General features: G+C 37.7%; 1 protein-coding gene across 1 annotated transcript in view; it reads right to left on the reverse strand.

Moving 5' to 3' along the window:
* Positions 1-4201: 4201 nt before the first annotated feature.
* Positions 4202-21462, reverse strand: part of LOC106871115 (uncharacterized) — a 71391-nt gene continuing 54130 nt past the window's right edge. Inside the window, exons 2-8 of the mRNA XM_014917427.3 lie at positions 21073-21226; positions 19393-19502; positions 14927-15008; positions 13780-13896; positions 9914-9971; positions 6107-6245; positions 4202-4646 (exon numbers count right to left, since the gene is read on the reverse strand). Coding sequence (XP_014772913.2) covers positions 4515-4646; positions 6107-6245; positions 9914-9971; positions 13780-13896; positions 14927-15008; positions 19393-19502; positions 21073-21226 — 792 coding nt within the window. The 3' untranslated portion in view covers positions 4202-4514. The remainder of the gene's footprint in view (positions 4647-6106; positions 6246-9913; positions 9972-13779; positions 13897-14926; positions 15009-19392; positions 19503-21072; positions 21227-21462) is intronic.

Raw genomic sequence — 21462 nt, forward strand, 5'->3', positions numbered from 1 at the left:
TGAAGGGTTCCAGCTGATCTAATCAACAGAACAGCCTGCTCGTGAAATTAACATGCAAATGGCTGAGCTCACGATCCTCTGAATAATCTGCTCTTGACTGAACAACATATAAGTGGCTGAATATTCCACAGACATGTCTACCCTTAAAAGTAATTGTCTGTACCTTTTGGAATTACAGGTGCAGGTGCAATCCATCTGACAGGCTTCTATACAGTTTCCATCTACCGAATTTCACTCAAAAGGTATGGGCTTGTCACGAGGCTATAGAAACGACATTTTGTTCAAGGTTGTTTGAAATTGAACCTGGAACCCCACGGTTGCAAAGTGAACTTCTTAAACATTTTACCACACTGCATGTAACGAAGTATATAATAAAAGGAATTAAAACAGAGAAAAAAAAAAAATAAAAAGAGAAAACAGTCATCAGAACTTGATTCACCCAAGATATTTCCAACCACAACCAACAGCACTGTTACACCAAGGCCACCACTAAAGAGAGGAGAGGGCTGTTATTTAAGAAAATTGCTATAATTTCCAACTAGCAATCATGATGCCTGGGAAGTAAGGAGTGGGGTGATGGCAGGGGATCACTACCTCACTGGCTATGGTACAACAACAACAACAACAATTATAATAATAATAATAATTATAATAATTGACTTTACAGTCCCAAATGATGAAAAAAAAATCAATAAGTATAGAAAAAATATCCAAATACCAGGACCTAGCCATTGAATTACAGAGTCTATGGAAAGTGCGGGTAAAATGTATCCCACTGGTTATAGGTGAACTGGGAACTATCCCTAAAGACTTGAACAGATGGATAGAGAAAAGGGGCATAAAACCCAGTTTAGTACAGCTCCAGAAAGTAGTGTTATTAGGGACAGCTAGGATACATAGGGAGGGTTCTTGGCATCTAAGGTTACTTGTTGTAGCCTAAATGTTTGGAATTTTTTTCTTTTCCAACAGTCTAATCTGTTGTGTATAATAACAATAATAATAATAATAATAATAATAATAATAATAATAATAATAATAATGATAATAATGGCAATAATATAAAACATCACAGCAGCAGCAGTGGACTACAGTGCAGCAGTCAAATATGAAAGAACTGGTTCTTTTTTGTATAACTTCATTTGTTGTAACTGGATCATAATGTCAATACATATATATATATATATATATATATATATATATATATATATATATATATATATATATATATATATATATATATATAATACATAATATACATATATATATATATATAATACATAATATATATATAATACATAATATATATATATAATACATAATATATATATATAATACATAATATATATATAATACATAATATATATATATACATATATATATATACATATATATATATATATATATATATATATATATATATATATATATATAATACATAATATATATATATACATAATAGATATACAAAACATATATATATATATTACATATATATAATATACATATAATATATATATAATATAATATATAATATATACATATATAATATATATATATATTATATGGGTATATATTATATTATATATATATAATATATATACACAGATGCACAAGCATACATTCACACATGCATGTATAACATATTCACACAATCACATATAAGTGTGCACATAGAGAAATGTGGACATCATACAGACACACACACATATATATGTGTATGTGTGTGTATGTATGTTTTATATATATATATATATATATATATATATATATACATACACACACACACAGATACAAATATGCAATGTACATAGATAGAAACGTTTATTCACATTCACACATAAACACACATGTATATACACACAGGCGTACATAGACATGCACATATGCACACACAAAAACATATATACTGGTATGCCCTTGATGAAGAAATTTGTATGTGTGTATGTGTATCCATATGTATATCTGCATACAAACACAGACACACACACACAAAGACAAACAGATACACATGAACATATGGGCATTAATATACATATAATTCATATTTGGTCACACATTTCAGCCCAGGCCTCTAGAGTGTCAACAAATGAGGCCAGAAGCTTTGAGGATAAGGACCTGCCCCATGAAGAAGAGGGGTTACAAATGGAGGAATGATTGTTTAAGATCTGGAAGAAAGTGTAAGGTGAGAGATAGGTGAGAATTTAGTTGTACTGTGGAGTAGACAGAACTAAGGAATGGTAACACTGTGCAAGGAATTATTTAGCATAAAAACAACTGCAGACTAAGGGGTACTATTGTTATTTATTAGATCTGGGTATGTCTGACTATATATATATATATATATATATATATATATATATATATATATATATGAACTGGATACATCTCGTGGATGATAGCTAAACAAAGGAATATACTAGACCAAGTTAATCTGGGTACATATATATTGGTATAGACTCTTGTGGACAAGTGGTAGTGTTATATAAAGTGTCTCGGTATATCTCAAGGTAGATACCTAAATAGAGAAAAGGAGTACACTTGATTGAGATAGTAGGGTACACATAGATTGGGATAAACAATTGTATACATGTGCTATTGGAGGTGGGTACATAAACTCTGGAAAGTAACAGTTGTAGTGATGGGATGCTATTATAGATCTGTGTCAACAGTTACAAAGAGAAGACAGATGGTGAATTCTCCATGAGTCTCCCTAATGCATGTTCAGTCGTTTGACCAACTAAATTCCTGGACACCTGTAGCCTTAACAAATAAATTCTCAGGTTACATCAGCGTGACACAATTACAATATGATAAGGCTGGTCGTTTGAATTACAGGTAGAAACCAAGGACAAACAAACAATCAAAGAATCATCACCACTTGAAACTGGAGTGGTTCTTTATTTGTCAATCCTCAAAAGGGTGAAAAGGCGAAGTTGACTGTGGCAGGATTTGAACTCAGAGAGTGCCAGAACAGAAATACTGCAAGACATTTTATTGGACTCTCTAACAAGTCTGCCAGTTTGCTGCCTTACGGTAGGACACATAAAAAAGAGGAGTGCATTTTGGACTGGAGATGATGGGCAGGTAGTGTTAGTGCTGAAACAGAGGTTTAAAGGTCAATTGAATTGGGAGATGTTCGAAGACATAACACAGAAATGCCAGAAGTCATTGTCTAGCAGAGCAAGACACGATAAGGTGGGTAGAGGTATCGGAGGTGGTATCACTGGATCTAAGAACGGTGGTAGAAGGGAGTAGAAGTGGTGATGGTGATGACATGGGAGGTGTAAGTAAAGTGGTAAAGGAAGGTAGTAGGTGGTGTATAAAGAGATATAAAGAGGTGTAGGAGAGGTGTGGGGTGGTGCACTAACAAAACAATGTATAAAAAATTCTTGGCTTCATTGAATTATCAACAATAACAATAACAATTAAAAAAAAAAATACAAACATTTCAAATGCAGAAGGTTTATATAAATTTTGCTTGTTTTTGTTTTATCAATAAATGTTTGAATATTTTAATATGATATATATATATATGTATATATACATACACACACACACACACACAAACACATGTAGGCATATATATATAAATATATGTATTATATATGTGTGTGAGTATACATATACGCACACACAATATGTATCAATATATGTATAAACAGATACATATCACACTATCCAAAGAAACATAGGCATATATGTGTGTGTGTGTGTGTGTGAATATATATATATATATATATATATATATATATATATATATACACACACATATATATACATATATATATACATATATATATGCATATATATATACATATATATATATACATATATATATACATATATATATATACATATATATATATGCATATATATATACATATATATATATACATATATATATACATGTTTATATATATATATATATATATATATATATATATATATATATACATATATATATACATGTTTATATATATATATATATATATATATATATATATATATATATATATGTATACATATATACACACATATATAAATATATATGTGTGTATATATATTTAGAAAAAAATCACATCTCGTTGCTCATCCCATATTTTACACTCTGACACACACAGAGTCAACATCATGCAGAATAATGAGATTTAAAACGAAAAAAAAAGAAAAAATAAATCTCTCTGCATCTGTTCAGCTCAAATTACAATATATACAAATATACAGGTGTAAGTACATGTATGTGTGTTTGTGTGCATGTGGTGTGTGTGTGTGTGTGTGTGTGTGCATAAGCATGCATCATACATATATATCCACACACACAGAGTTTTATATCATGTTGGGTGGAAGTTCAATAGTTTTCCTCTTCCTCCTCCTCCTTTTCCTCATCATCATCATCGTTGTCAGTTAATCAGTTCTTCACTATCACATCCATAACATTGCTTTGCTCCATCCATCCATCGACCCATCCATCAAGGAGGCTGAGTTGAGTTGAATGTAGCAGAAGACCAGGTGACTTATTCAGAGGCCCACTGTAACCTCTCGACATGTTTGAAAATCTTCAGGGCCGGCCCTAAACAGATGTAGTCCCGCAGACCAACCAATACGTCATCGCGCTTCATCAGTAACAGCGATTTGCCATCAATTTCCTGAAAGAGAGAGAGAGAGTGAAATAATAAGATGCAACATTGAGGCCAGAGAACCGAAAAAAACATGTAGGTACCTGGTCCTTAACAAACGATGCAGATGAGTGTATTCCCTATAGCAGTGGTTCTCAACTGAGGTCAATATAAGATTTTTTATTAAAATCTATGAGCAATAAATTGCTTACAGAAGGGGTAACTGGAAAGTTCCGGGCTTTACGGGTGTCAACCTTCTGTGTTCTGTTATAAGGCTTAGAAAAACTGAAGGACCGCTGCAATAAGTGTGTGAACCTGAGAGGGGAATATGTTGAATGAAATCATAATTAACTGATCCTCCTGTATTTTCTTTTACCTAAATCCAAGAACTTTTCAGCACTCCCTTATACTTCTACAAATACAAGTATTTTAATATTTTTAATACAATTCCTTATAATTTCTAATAGGATTTATTTAAACATCAAATGGCTATAGGGGTCTACTGGAATAAAGTAAGAATCAAAGAAGGGCCTTCTCTCCGGGAAACATGAAGCAGTGCAGCAAAACCTGAAAGGATAGTGGGGCTGGATAGACCACACCTTGAGGAAACCAACATCCTGCATTACACATCAGGCTCTTGCCCAGAATCCATGAGGAGGTGGAAGAGAAAATGCCTTCGAAATAGCCGAGAGGTGGGACACTGGTGCAGAGATGAAAAAGCAGGGACCCAGGTGGAGAGAAGTAGAAAAAAGGGTCCAGAGTCAAGAGCGGTGGAGGAAAATTGTTGATGGATGGTTTATGCTCTATGGGGTGGGGGTGGGGTGGGGGTGGTGGGTTGAAGGACTTTAACAAATAATAATGTCATCTTCAGACCAGGGACCTGGCAAGAGTATTCACAACAATGTCATCTCTGCTAAAAGAAGCCTAGAAAAAGACAGACGATGATGATGATGATGATGATGATGACTGGTGATAGAAACATAAACATCATCATCATCATTTAACATTCATTCTCCATACTGGCATGGATTGGGACAGTATGACAAGAGCTGGCAAGAGCTGGAGGCCTGCACCAAGCACCAGTCATCTGTTCTGGATATGGTTTCTATGGCTGGATGCCCTTCTTAACGCCAACCACTTCACAGAGTGTACTGGGTGCTTTCAATGTGGCACTGGCATGGGTCCTTTTTATGTGTAACTGGCACAGGTGCCATAATGTGATGTGGGCACAGGTGCTTTTTACAAGCTCTGATGTCTGATGTTTCATGTTGGCAACCAGCTTAGTCTGCTACTCTCAGCCAATTCTTTAGTTCCGAAGGGCATGGCATTAGGAAGGGCATCCAGCTGTAGAAACTCTGCCAAATCAGATTGGAGCCTGGTGTAGCCATCTGGTTTCACAAGTCTTCAGTCAAATCGTCCAACCCATGCTAGCATGGAAAACGGACGTTAAACGATGATGATGATGATGATGATGATGATGAAAGACTCACCTGTTCACTGAATGCTGAAGCTTCTTTGGTAAAACCCTTTGACTTGAAGAATTTGACGACATCTTCAATAGTATAGTCCGTGACATCAGGGTAAGGTCCTTCATAGAGATTACGTTTCCTTGGAAAATCTTGCTGCATTCTGGGATACAAATGAAGAATAATATTGAATTTTTACTTTGGCAAAAGGCTAGAATCTAAGAAGGCAATAATATGTAGATAAAGACTTGACAGTTAACTGCATTCTATGACACAAACTTTTGATTTAACCCTTTAGCATGTGAACTGGCCATATCCAGCCAAAACATTCTACCTGTTGTACATTCCAAGAGATCAGATCTGGCCTCTTGTGCCTATCCAACAATATCATTTTTAAAATAAACTATCACATCATTGAAATCTCAAGTTATGAGATAATCCATGATTAATTAAAAAACAATGTGAATAAATGAGCTTTATACTTGACAGAATAATCTGAATGCTAAAGGATTAACTAATCTAAATTAAAAACTTTCCATCAAAATTTTACATTAATTTATGATCCAAAACACCAGATCAATAACGAGAAACTTATTTTACTTAATTCTTAATTGTTTTCAAAATTGATTAAAACAAAGGCAGTGTATTTCAACAGGAATATAGAAACAAAAGGGTCAAATGTATTGGCAATGGGTAAAGACCCCCTTCAGTCATGAATGACCATGGGATTGCACCAAGAAAGTTCCCTTCCAAGGCACAGGTCAAGGCAAGGTTGTTTATGGAAGACCAGCAATTGTCCATGCATACCACCCTCCCCTCACTAATGTTATCTAAGGGAAAGACAAACACTGATACAGCTTGGCACCAGTGACGTCATAACTCATTTCTACAGGTGAGTGAACTGGAGCAACGTGAAATAAAGTGTCTTGCTAAAGAACACAACACACAGCCCAGTCCAGGAATCGAACTCACTACCACATGACTGTGAGCCTGATGTTCTAACCACTGAGCCATGCACCTTCATGTATTGGCAATAAACACAGTACAATGAACTGCACCACACTGCGATACATGTAGAGGTATTGGAGGTGGTATAACTGATACAGTGAACTATACAATATGGTGACACCTATTTACAGCTAAGTGGACTGCTGAAAGGTAAATGTCTTGGTTATGGTCAACAGTGAACTCTACCATACTGTGGTACCTACAGTGGACTGTTGATAGTTTAATGTGTTGGTGAGAGACACAGTAGAGTGAACTTATACAACACTGTGATTCCTAGTTATACCTAGGTGGCCTAAACTTTTGCACAGGTAAATATGTAGGTCACAGACATAGTAAAGTGAATTACAAAACTCTGTGGTACCAGTATAAAGCTAGGTGAACCAGACTGTTGGCATTTAGGTAGACTGGGTCAAATACATCACCATTTAATGTCCATCTTCTACGCTGGCATGGGTTGGATGGTTTGACAGGAGGTGGTAAACCAGAGGACTGCACCAAGCTCAGCTCTCTCTCTCTCTCTCTCTCTCTCTCTCTCTCTCTCTCTCTCTCTCTCTCTCTTTTAGCATGGTTTTTACAGCTAGATGTCTTTCCTAATGCTAACCACTCTACAGAGTGAACTGGGTGCTTTTTATGTGGCACCAGCACTGGCAAGGTCTGTTTGGCAAAGTTTCTACGGCTGGATGTCCTTTCTCATGCTAACTATTTTATAGATTGGACTGGGTGCTTTTCATGTGGCATCAGCCCCAGTGAGGTCTGTTTTTGCATGGTTTTTATGTCTGGATGCCCTTCCTAATGCCAAATGCCTTACAACAAATTATATAATACTATGCAGAAAATGCATACTGTTTAGTAGGGGTGTCTGTATTAACAATGTCAATGGACCATTTCAGCAGAACATTCTATCTTCTCATGGCAGAGAGGATAAGGATAAAGATCTTTCCAAGTTCATGTAGATTCCTGGGGCTGGTTTCCGTGGCACTTTTACTTATACCCACAGGACAGGACGTCAGTTTGTGACAGGAAATAAGGATTTTTAGTCAGGTGAGTGTGGACTGGAGCAATGAAGTGTTTTGCTCAAGAACATAATGCATAACTCAGTCCAGGAATCGAAACCACAATCTTACTATTACGAGTCCAACACCCTGACCAATGCACCTCCGTTGTTGGCACTCCATCGCTTACGACGTCGAGGGTTCCAGTTGATCCGATCAACGGAACAGCCTGCTCATGAAATTTACGTGCAAGTGGCTGAGCACTCCACAGACACGTGTACCCTTAACGTAGTTCTCGGGGATATTCAGCGTGACACAGTTTGACAAGGCTGACCCTTTGAAATACAGATACAACAGAAACAGGAAGTAAGAGTGAGAGAAAGTTGTGGTGAAAGAGTACAGCAGGGTTCGCCACCATCCCCTGCTGGAGCCTCGTGGAACTTTAGATGTTTTCGCTCAATAAACACTCACAACGCCCGGTCTGGGAATCGAAACTGCGATCCTATGACTGCGAGTCCGCTGCCCTAACCACTGGGCCATTGCGCCTTCACCATGCACCTCCACATAGCAGAGAAAGAAGCATGAATATTCCTGTATTACATAACAATAATCTATAACTATGACATGAGGCTGTACATTTCAGATGTAGTTGATTTCGCAGACCCCAGTATGTCACTGGTACTTATTTCCCCAGCCCTGAGGTTATAAGAGAACCTCTGCATTCAACATGCAGGATACTACAAAGTTAATCTCTTTCCAATCAAAAACACTGCCATCTTAAACAAAAAAAAAAAGCAAAGAGAAGATTACATTAGGTAATATACACTAAGTTTGAAAAAAAAAAAAAAAAGATGCGATGGTCATGGTTAGAACGCCTTTGATGATAGGTTTGCATTATTTGGAGTTATATTCGGAGTTAACGATTCGAACAGAGAGGAGTAAGGGAGATAACTGCACATCGACTAACTTTTGGCTTTTTATAACCACTGTTTATTACATTTAACATTTCATCATAACTAATAATAATAGTTCAATGATTTCTTTAGAGCTGCCACCACTGCTGTCACTGTCACTGCTGTCAGTGTCACCGCCGCCGCCACCACCACAAATTGAGACCAGGAAAGAAATACATGGACAGAATGGGTTTAAGGTGACAGAAGTAACCGTCAAAATAACACGGTTACTTACTGAGTTGATAGGCAGATGAATAAAGATCTCCGTTGTCTCCAAGATTCAAACTTGGTAAATATATAAGGATATACGGCTGCATGGTTAACAGTTCAGTTTGTAACCATGCGTATCTAGGTTCAATCCACAGTATGGCACTTATATTAAATGTCTTTGGTTAGCCAAAACCTTGTGAGCAGAATTTGGTAGATAGAAACTGTAATGAAGCTCATCACATGTATATATATATATATATATATATATATATATATATATATATATATATATATATATACATATACACATACATACATGGTTTTTGGTTCAGTCCCACTGTGTGCCACTTTCTGGCTAAACTCTTGTGAGTGGATTTGCAGGATACAAAATTGAAAGTATGTATGTGTGTGTGTGTGTGTGTGTGTGTGTGTGTGTGTGTGTGTGTGTGTGTGTGTATACACATTTATATCCTTCAGTACATAACTGGTACTTTCTCTTCAGCCTGAAGTGATGAACAACTAAGTAAACTCCAGCAGGATTTTGATACCCAAAATAAAAAGGACCATGCAAAATACAATGGTCTTTAGTCCGACATTCTACTGTCTCCCCCACCACTACCACCACCACCAACAACAACAAACTAATATTCAAACACAAAGGTACGCACTCGGTAAGATTTGGTTCTGGAGACTCGGAAGGGGTTGGTGGTCCATAAGTACATGCTTCTGTAGAAATACAAACAGGAGAGAAACAACATTAATCTTAATGATAATGTTTACAGTGAGTTACTCTGATATGAGTTTTGAGCTTTAAGTAGCTGTTTTCAAACTGAAAAATGTAAGTTTTATGGTTGCTTAAATAGCAGAAGATTTTTTTTCTTACATGCAAAAAAACATATACACAAAAAAGGGTGAAAAATATTAAAAAGATATATATATATAAAAATTCAAAAGCATGTGTGAAGACTGACAACAAAAGAAGGAAGAAAGAAGGAAAAGAAGAAAAGGAAAAAGTAAATGAAATCAAGAAAAAATAAAAATAAATATATAAGTAAAAGTAAAAATAAAGGTAAGACTAATAGTAATTGAGAGGAGTGAGAAGGAGAGTTAAGTCCATCAAGAATAAAGAAATGGAATATTTTGGAGTGGTCAATATTGATGTGTTCTTGTCAAAAGATGACCTGTGTGGTGCCTATTGATTTGTGGTCACCGATTCGCCTGTCTTTATGTTCTGAGTTCAAATACCACCGGGGTCAACTTTGCATTTCATCCTTTTGGGGGTCGATAAATTAAATACCAGTGAAACACTGGAGTTGATGTAATTGACTGGTCCCCTCCCCAGAAAGTAGAAAGGATTATTAAGATTAAAATAAAAATTATCCCCCACAAAAAAGCCACCTCTAACTCATATTTTTAAATATATATATATATATGGTGGTTGTCTACTCCGTACACAGAGTTTGACCACCTCCTGTACCTACACCTTAGCCCTTTCATGGCGTCTGATGTGGCTTTTTAAACAAGACAATGTTCTGAAAAAACACCCACACAGATTGCACCTCTGATTTGAACTACCAATACCTGCAGGTAAGTTCTGCTCATTGTGGATACAAACATGTCTTTTAAGACCCCCATTGGATTTGCAAGCCCTCTGGCACACACCACATTCAAACGTGTGCACAGACATATAATCAGAATAGTTTGTTGAAGTTTGTTTTCCATGTACATATATATATATATATATACACATACAAGCTTCTTTCAGTTTCTGTCTACCAAATCCACTCACAAGGCTTTGGTTGGCCCGAGGCTATAATAGAAGACACTTGCTCAAGGTGCCATGCAGTGGGACTGAATGTGTAAACCATGTGGTTGGAAAGCAAGTTTCTTACCACACAGCCATGCTTATATCATCATCATCATCATCGTTTAATGTCCGCTTTCCATGCTAGCATGAGTTGGACGATTTGACTGAGGATTGGTGAACCAGATGGCTACACCAGGCTCCAGTCTGATTTGGCAGAGTTTCTACAGCTGGATGCCCTTCCTAACGCCAACCACTCCGAGAGTATATATATATATATATACACACACACACATGCATATAATATATATATATATATATATATATATATACACACATGCATATAATATATATATATATATATATATACACACATGCATATAATATATATATATATATATATATATATATAAAATTTGTTTTTGGGAAGCGTTTTGAATATGCAAATAAAGCCCCTATTCCATTATGCTGGCCACAAACATGATCAACCTGATGTCCACAGATACTCTAAGGACTGCACTGTAATCATCCCAGAAATACAAACTGGGATCTTAAGAGACATGTCATTTGTGGGAACACACATAGCAATGCATTAAATGTTTCTAAATTCCATCCAAGGATTATTGTTATTATTACTATATATATATGCACAAGAGTGGATGGCTGTAAGAAAAGAGGTCTGTTATGAGCTGTAATCTCTGGGACACATGTGGCCAGAGCTTAGTCCAGATATCATGGCATATAAGATTAAAACACTCCCCACTGGATAGGATACCAGTCCATCACAGGGTTAATTTCCCAACTGTTATTAGTATTATCCTTCTTGTTTGTTGTTTTAAACACTTGAGTGGTATTTAAGGTCTGAAATAAGGTGTGGCTGTGTGGTAAGAAGCTTGCTTCCCAATGACATAGTTCCATGTTCAGTCCCACTGCGTGACACCTTGGGCTAGTGTCTTCTATTGTAGCCTCTGACCAACCTTGTGAGTGAATTTGGTAGACGGAAACTGAAAGAAGCCTGTCATATATATTTATTTCTCGCTAGATAGAGTACTTTTTTTTTGTTGAATTTTTTATCATGGATCAGTACATTATATATATATATGCTAAACCTACATGCTAAACTCACTGCTAACCCCTGCCTTAATGATTGCACCACTACCGTTAATCATCAATTACACCATTAATCATTGAGCCAAAATTTCCATAGTAACAACCAGACTAGAACATGTCCATACTCTAGTCAGGTGGTTATTAGGGAAAGCTATTTACCATGCTGATGACCTAATTTTAAAGGTCAATTCAATGAATGCTTCTTTAATTGAGTTGCTCAGGCTTCACTAAATGCTTCCCTTGTATTCGTCTCTTTGGGGAGATAGCATGGGCAGTGCCTCTTTTGGAGCTGATTCTGTTCTGAATCATTTGTGCTAAGACTCTTTCTGCAACTTACACAATGCAGTCTACCAATTCTGGTGCATCTTATTTGTCTCTGTAGTAGTTTGCAATGATACTGTGATGTCACTCACTGGGTATGACCTTGTCCTCTGTTACCTGATTAATTATATCAATGACAAACATATGCCCTTACTTAACTAAATAACTTATTCATCTCCGTGACAATCCCTGAAGGTCCAGCAACCTTTCTTTTATTCATATCCTGTCTGACCTATGCAAGTATGGAGAACTGGATGTTGAAGAGATGAAATCATCATCATCATCATCGTTTAATGTCCGCTTTCCATGGTGGCATGGGTTGGACGATTTGACTGAAGACTGGTGAAACCAGATGGCTACACCAGGCTCCAATCTGATCTGGCAGAGTTTCTACAGCTGGATGACCCTTCCTAACGCCAACCACTCCGAGAGTGTAGTGGGTGCTTTTACGTGCCACCGGCACGAGGGCCAGTCAGGCGGTACTGGCACGGCCACAAATATATATATATATGTATATATATATATATATATATATATATGAGTGGCAACAGCATCTAGCTGTAGAATTTCTGTTAACAAAAGATCGTGGCTCAGTGGTTAGAGCGTTGGGCTCGCAATCATGGGGTAGTGAGTTTGATTCCCAGATCGGGGTGTATTGTGTTCTTGAGCAAGATACTTTATTTCACATTGCTCCAGTTCACTCAACTATAGAAATGAGTTGCACTCACTGGTGCTAAGCTGTACTGGCCTTTGCCTCTCCCTTGGACAACATCAGTGGCATGTAGAGAGGGGAGGCTGGTATGCATGGTGATTACTGGTCTTCCATAAACAATGTTGCCTGTACTTGTGCCTAGGTGAGGAACTTTCTAATCCCATGATCATTCATAACTGAAGTGTGTGTGTGTGTGTGGGGGGGGGGGGGGGTGCAACGGCCCAGTGGTTAGGGCAGCGGACTCGCGGTTGGAGGATCGTGGTTTCGATTCCCAGACCGGGCGTTGTGTGTGTTTACTGAGCGAAAACACCTAAAGCAGCATGAGGTTCTGGCAGGGGGTGGTGGCAACCCCCCATGTACCCTTTCACCCCAACTTTCTCTCACTCTTTCTTCCTGTTTCTTGAGTAACGCTGCGATAGACTGGCATCCTGTCAAGCTGGGAGGAACACATACGCCATAGAAACAGAGAAACCAGGCCCATGTCCTGTCAGCTATATTAGTATGAATTTTATACATTTCACACATTAGTAAGTTTGTTAAAAATACTAAGAACTGTAATATCGTTGTAGTACATACGTACAACTTACCTTTCTTTATTGTCATCAGTTCCTCTGAAGAGGAGACAAGCTTGGAACTGTCATTGTCCTTGATGTCCTGTTTGCTACACATACTACAAACCCAATGACCCGCAATAGCTAGCTCACCTGATAAGAACAGAGAAGCAGAAGAAAACAAAATTAGGAACAAGCTGAGGCAGAAGCTGAAATGTTTATCAGAAAAACACCATAAGTTGTTTATGTTAAGCAATGAATATGAAGAAGTAGATAGAACAACAGATGCACTGATTATTAGCTGAATTGGTTGAGTAACTGATTACATGTGTAATTTAGTTACAAACCTTTACATTTGGAATTCAGATCTTTCCAAGGTCAATTTTTGCTTTTTAACCACATGATTCCGAGTTCAGTCCCACAGCATGGCACTTTGGCGAGTGTCTTCTACTACAGCATCGGCCCGATGAAAACCTTGTGAGTAGATTTGGTAGATGGAAACTGAAAAAAGCCCATCGTGTATACATTTGTGTGTGTGTGTGTGTGTTTTCTCTACCCCACTGCTTGACAATCGGTGTTGGTGTGTTCATGTCCCCATCATTTAGTGGTTTGGCAAAAGAGACCAATAGAATAAGTACTAAAAATATTGAGGTTGATTCATTTGACTAATATTCCTCAAGACAGTGCTCCAGCATGGCCATGGTTTAATGATTGAAACAATAGAGAAGATAAAAGATATAGGGTTTTCAGCACAAAAGGCTAGTAAGGCCATGTGATTGCAACTAGAAAGTTACTCTCCGAGGCACAAGTCTGGGCAAGGTTGTTTATGGAAGACCAGCAGTCACACATGCCTACCAGCCTCCTCTCTCCACGCTATGGATGTTGTCCAAGGGAAAGGCAAAGGCCAATACAGTTTGGCACCTGTGACATCGCAACTCATTTCTACAGCTGAGTGAACTGGAGCAATGTGAAATAAAGTATCTTGCTCAAGAACAGAACACACAGCCCGGTCTGAGAATTGAACTAAATACCTCCTGATTGTGAGTCTGACACTGTAATGACGGAGCCGTGTGCTTTCACTGAATGGTACTGCAACAAGAAAACTAATATGTTGACAGGCAAACATGGAAAATGTATCTGAAGAGCCATGGAAATTTTTTTAAATCAAGGTTAGCGTACTTACCTGAAGGACTTTTATCCAGAGGTGGGTACAAACACTGAACGTGGAAGCCTTTGTCACAAGAATAACAGACTAACATTGCAGGCTGCAATATAATTGAACAATACAACATCATTACAGACTCTATGCATGTGTGGTGTGTGTGTGTGGGGGGGGGGGGGGCAACCTGACAATTTCGTGCATGACAATTTGGTGCAAAGACAATTCAGTGCAACGTGTTTATGCATATGTGAAATTTAATTTAATTTATTTTGTTTTCAAACACAAAGCCCAGTCTGGGAATCGAAACCGCAATCCTCCGACCACAAGTCTGCTGCTCTGACCACTGGGCCATTGCGCCTCCACATATTATACACACACACACACACACACACACAGACTAAAGTTTAATATAAACAGCCAAGCATGATACCAAAAAGGAAAAATTCAAAGCTAGAAATAAGAGTTAAAATACTCTTAATGTTGTAAGAAGAGTGCAAAAGATTATTTTAACTCTTATTTCTAGCAATGTAGGTGCTTCAGCATCCTTAGTCATACATATAGACATATATATATATATAAATATATACACCCCTATCCAAAAGTTTAAGACAACCCACAAAAATTTGTGTCAAAGTGGAATTTTTAGTTCAATGTCATCAATTTAAATCATTTTTTTGAGTATGAAAACATGGAATAGCATATTGCATGAAGTTTGGGGTTTATTCGATATGAAATAACACTATTTATACATATTTTATATGCAAATAATCATGTCTTGACAGCAAGCCTGTTTGGGAATGTTGTCAAAATCATTTTAGTGTCCACTTTTAGGCAACATTGCAATACATTTTTATTATTTACACTCCTTCTCTGTTACTATCGGTTGAGATGACATTACTTAATGACTGCATGAAATGTGTTATTTTTTGTTTGAGGTTCAATTATTAAAAATAAATAAAATTAGTGAAATTCCTAAAAATCAACCTCAACATTGGCAAAGACCAGTAATTTATCACCTGAAAAGAGACAAAAGCATTGTCACTTTACATTGTGAAGTCTGTAGTTTTTGAGATGTAGCCAAAAAAAGTTGAAGTTTTCTACACTGCTGTCTGCTCTGCCATTGTATGGTATAATGAAACAGGAAAAAATAACAACTAAGTTCAATCAGGTCGTCCAAATGTGACTTCTGAATGACAGGATAAGTTCATCTGAGTCACCAGTCTTCAAAATAGGTGCCTGACAGCAAATGAAAATCGCTGCACAAGTAAGTGAAGCTGGTGAAGCTAACGTGTCTCCTACAACCGTGAGGAGAAGACTTATTGCTGCCAATGAGTAACCTATGAATAAACAAAGCGACTCATATGGGCCAGAAAACACCAAACCTGGAAAAGGGTCCCCTGGACTGATGAAACAAAGTTTGGAATCTCTGGATCCCCGTGTAGAGTTTATGCGAGGCAAAGAATTGCTAAACATGACTCCTGAGTGTATAGTTCCAGCTGGAAGAAGATGGATAAAAGAAAATGCTGACTGTAACAGAATAGCCAGCTCAATCCCTCGATTGCAATCCCATTGAAATTGTGTGGGGTGAATTGGATCACAGAGCCAAAAAGCGACAACCAAATAGTGCAGGAACCCTCTGGACACTCTTACAAGAGGAGTGGCAAAATATTACCAGTGAATATTTGCTTTCATTGGATGAAAGAATGCCTAGAGTATGCTCCGCAGTTATTAAGGGCAACGGCAGATATTTTGATGAATCTAAGACTTAGACTTTTTCTCTGATTTTTCACAGTTTTGCTTAGTTGCTGAGTTAATTATATCATCCAATAAATGTAAGTATACATACATGAATAAAATATTTCACCAGAATGTCTCCAGTTATTCCCATTTTGTAGATGCTTTTTCAAAATAAGTTTAGGTGATCTTAAACTTTTGGATAGTAATACATACAGTTGTAGTTTTTCCATGCTGGCAGTGTGGGCATACACACACACACACACACACATACATCTTATTTCTTTATTGCCCACAAAGGGGCTAAACATAGAGGGGACAAACAAGGACAGACAAATGGATTAAGTCGATTATATCGACCCCAGTGCGTAACTGATACTTAATTTATCGACCCTGAAGGGATGAAAGATAATGTCGACCTCGGCGGAATTTGAACTCAGAACGTAATGGCAGACACGAAATACCGCTAAGCATTTCGGCTGGCGTTCTAACGTTTCAGCCAGCTCGCCGCCTTGTGTACGTGTGGATGTGTAAATGTGTGGGTATGTGTGTGACAATATGAAAGAGATGATTGGTTTGCACAGGTCAAATGACATCCCCTCATCTGATAGAGGCAGCATGGTACAATGAGTCGAAGAGACAGTGAGATGACGGAGAAGGAGTGAGACGATGGAGAAGGAGTGAGACGACGGAGAAGGAGTGATAGGGAGAGATAAGTGACAAGCACACACAAACAAGTCAAAGAATAAACAACAAAGCATGACAAACAAGTCGTTAAACACTTGGGAAGATGAAATGGATACAGAGTCTCTTAATATCTGAGAGGTTAGTCTTTCCTCAGGAAGATAAAGAGAAACATACAGAAAGAGGGGGAAAGCTAGAGGGGAAGAGAGACAGAGAGAGAGGGGAGAAGATGATCAACCTAATGTCCACACATACTACAGGCTGCACTGTAATCATCCCAGAAATACAAACTGGGATCTTAAGAGACATATCATTTGTGAGAACACACATAGCAATGCATTAAATGTTTCTAAATTCCATCCAAGGATTGTTATTATTATTATTATTTTATATATATAAATATATATATATATATATATGGGAGAATTTACGAAAAAAACAACAACAGACGAGGACAGGTGGTGTAAACAACAAAAGGATGTATTAGTTTAACGCTCAGGAATAGGAAAGTCTTTAACGTTTCGAGCTACGCTCTTCATATATATGTAAATGTCGAATGTTGAAATGAGTGCTCAACACCGCATTGGTAGAAATATAATTTCTTTATTTTTGAATTAAGGCTACCATTGGTTTCATGTTAAGTGCACCCGAGCACTGTATACAATAAATTCATTATTTTCCCAATGTTGAAGGAAAAGTCGTACAATGTGGTGGTAATATTCCAGGTTTGAGAGAAATTCTGAAAGAAAGTGGCCATAATAATCCAGGTCTGAGAGGAATGGTGCTAGGATGTGGAAATAAATTCCATGTTTGGTAGGAATTATGTTAGAATGAGCCTGTAATACACAATGCCAGATAGAAGCAATGCTTGAATGCGGTCATAATATTCCATGTATTAAAGGAAATGTGTCAGAATGTAATATTCCATAATTCAGAACAAGTGTGCTAGAAATCGGTTGTATATTCCAAGTTTGGAGGAACCATGCAAGAATGTGGTCATAAAATTCCATGTTTAAGAAGAACTGTATCCAAATGTCAGTGTAGTACTCCATATTTGAGAGGAATTCTGTAAGAAAGTGGTTGTAATATTCCATGTTTGAGAAGAATAGTATTAGAACGAGCTTGGTTCTTATAGTTCTGGGAGGAACTATGTTCAAATGTGGTCATAATATTCCAAGTTTAAGAACTGTATCCAAATGCCAGTGTAGTACTCCTTGTTTGAGAGAAATTCTGTAAGAAAGTGGTTGTAATATTCCATGATTGGGAAAAATAGTATTAGAACAAGCCTAGTTATTATAGTTCTGGGAGGAACTATGTTAAAATGTGGTCATAATATTCCAAGTTTGAGTAGAATTGTGTGAAAATGTTGCAATAATCCATGTTTGAGAAGAACGGTTTTAGAAAGGGGTTGAAAACTTCCTTGTTTTAGGAGAAATCAGAATACGTATGGAACCTTCCACATTTGGGAAGAACTGTATTACAATAATTTTTTTGTTTGGGGGAACTGTTTTAGAAAGAAGTTGTAATATTCCATGTCTGACAAGATCCATGTTAGAATGTGGTTGTATTATTCCATGTTTGAAAGAAACTGTAGCAGAATTTTTTTAATATTCCATGTTTAAGGAGAACTATGTTAAAATGTGGATGTAATGTTAAATGTTTGAGAGGAAGTGCTTTAGAATGTTTATTATTCAACATTTGTGAAGAATTGTCTAAAAACGAGGATGTAAAATTCTGTGTTTGAGATGATTTTTTTTTTTTTTTCTTAAATTGTAATATTCCATTTTTTGGAGGAATTATGTTAGAATGAACCTGTAATAAGCAACACCTGAGAGAAACTGTGTTCGAATATGATCATAATTCCATGTGTGTAATGAAATGCGTGAGAAGGTAATATTCCATAAGAGGAAGAAGAGGAACAGTAAGGGCTTTGAGAAAGAGGGAGGAACAGAGTGGGTAAGTTTCTTAAAGGTTGACGGGGATGGGTGTGGAATGGGTGTGAGTGTGAGTGAATAAAAAAAAAAGGAAAAATAGAGAAACAGAATAAAAAAGAAAAATTTGAAACTCACATTTCCTGGGTCTTTACATATGCTGCACACCTTACAGGTGGGACATTGCCACGGCGATTGATGAACACGAAGAGCAAGTTCTGGAGTGTAGTTCATACAGGAAGGGTGTGCTGTAAAAAGACAGTTACAGTATTACAGTACAGTACAGTGCAGTAGTGGTGGTGTGAAGTATGGTACATAGTGTGGTACTATGGTGTATAAGTATGGCACAGTGTGGTATACAGTATGGTGCACTTCTCTTCCCCACATTTCCACTTCATGCACTGGGTTTATGTCCCGCTAAGCCTAATCCCGTTAGCTTCCGACCTGCGTGTTCCACCCATACCCTGTCTCACTGTATCATTGCCTATGCCCGGTACTTTGCCACCATCTCTACTCTGATGTCTCACCCACCTCTTTCTCTCTCTCTCCCCTCCAGTACTTCCCTCAGGTTGGGTAACTATGTATTTCTTTTCGGGTAACGCACCTGTTTTTGTCTTCATTCTTGATCTCTCTCTCTCTGGCCAGGTAACCTTGTACCTCCTCTACAGAAAGACACTTGTTTCTTATTTCTTTATGGCCCACAAAGGGGGCCTACACACAGAGGAGACAAACAAAGACAGACAAATGGTTTAAGTCAATAATATCGACTCCAGTGTGTAACTGGTACTTATTTAATTGACCCCGAAAGGATGAAAGGCAAAGTTGACCTTGGCAGAATTTGAACTCAGAACGTCACGGCAGACGAAATACCGCTAAGCATTTCGCCCGGCGTGCTAACGATTCTGCCAGCTTACCGCCTTTCTGTCTCTCTGCTTCACCTTTCATCATCCGACACAAGATCACCTCTTCCCATGTCCCCTCCCCTCTAAAGAGAGTTTTTTTTTTTTTGTCTTTCAAGTTACTTGGTGATCCTATCACTGCAGGTACCACTTAAGCATCCAGTCCACACTGTAAAGTGGTTGACATTTGGAAGGGCATCCAACTGTAAAAACCTTGCCAAAACTGATCTCACCTGGTGCTTGTGCCACATAAGAAGCAGTAAGTCCATTCTGCTAAGTGGTTGGTGTTAGGTAGGGCATCCAGCTGTAAAAACCTTGCCAAAATCGACCTTGGCTGGGCTTGTGCCATGTAAAAAAACATGAAGTCCACTCTGCTGAGTGGTTGGTGTTAGGTAGGGCATCCAGCTGTAAAAACCCTGCCAAAACAGTTATAGAAGTCTACGGATCTAGATAAATAGCTCAGTGGTTAGAGCGTTGAGCTCACAATCATGAGGTGCTGAGTTCAATTCCCAGACTGGACTGTGTGTTGTGTTCTTGAGCAAGACACTTTATTTCATGCTGTTCAGTTCACTCAGCTATAGAAACGAGTTACAACATCACAGGTGTCAAGCTGAACTGACCTTTGCTTTTCCCTTGGATAGCATTGGTGATGCGGAGAAGGGAAGCTGGTATGCATGGGTGACTGCTGGTCTTCCATAAACATCCTTGTCTGGACTTGTGCCTCAGAGGGTAATTTTCTCAGTACAATCCCATGGTCATTCAAAACCAAAGGGGATCTTTACCCTTTTTTATCTACCTCTCTATCTAGTTAGTTATCTAGAAAGTTAGATGCAGAGTGAGACATCAACAGGGACATACAGAGCTAGATAGGCTCTGTGTCTGTGTGTGTCAACAGTAAAAATTTATAATTAAATCTGACCTTTGGTGTTGCAGTCTTTACAGCAAAGCAGTTCCTCTTCTTGGTTACCACAGTTCATATCGGGAGGACGCTGGCAAAAATCACATTTGGTGATGCCATGTATTGCAACCGGCATCTCAGCTTGAAAGTCAGGGCCATGGGTCTTGAGGAATTTCTGCAAGAAAATATAAAAATAAGTCATTTTAAGATTTGAAGTCGTCGAGTAGGCATGCAGACAATTTTAGAAGTACATACTTGGTTCAAAATGTATAGAAAATAAAAGACAAAGACAGGTGAGGGGACAACAAGCAGGTGTATTAGTTTGATACTCTGGAAGAATGGAAAAGTCTTTGATGTTTCATGGAGTGCTAAGAGTACCATTCGAGTGTGATCGTTACCAGCGTCGCCTTC

This window comes from Octopus bimaculoides, chromosome 23 (genome assembly GCF_046866305.1).
Source record: "Octopus bimaculoides isolate indiv1 chromosome 23, ASM4686630v1, whole genome shotgun sequence".
Lineage (NCBI taxonomy): Eukaryota > Metazoa > Mollusca > Cephalopoda > Octopoda > Octopodidae > Octopus > Octopus bimaculoides.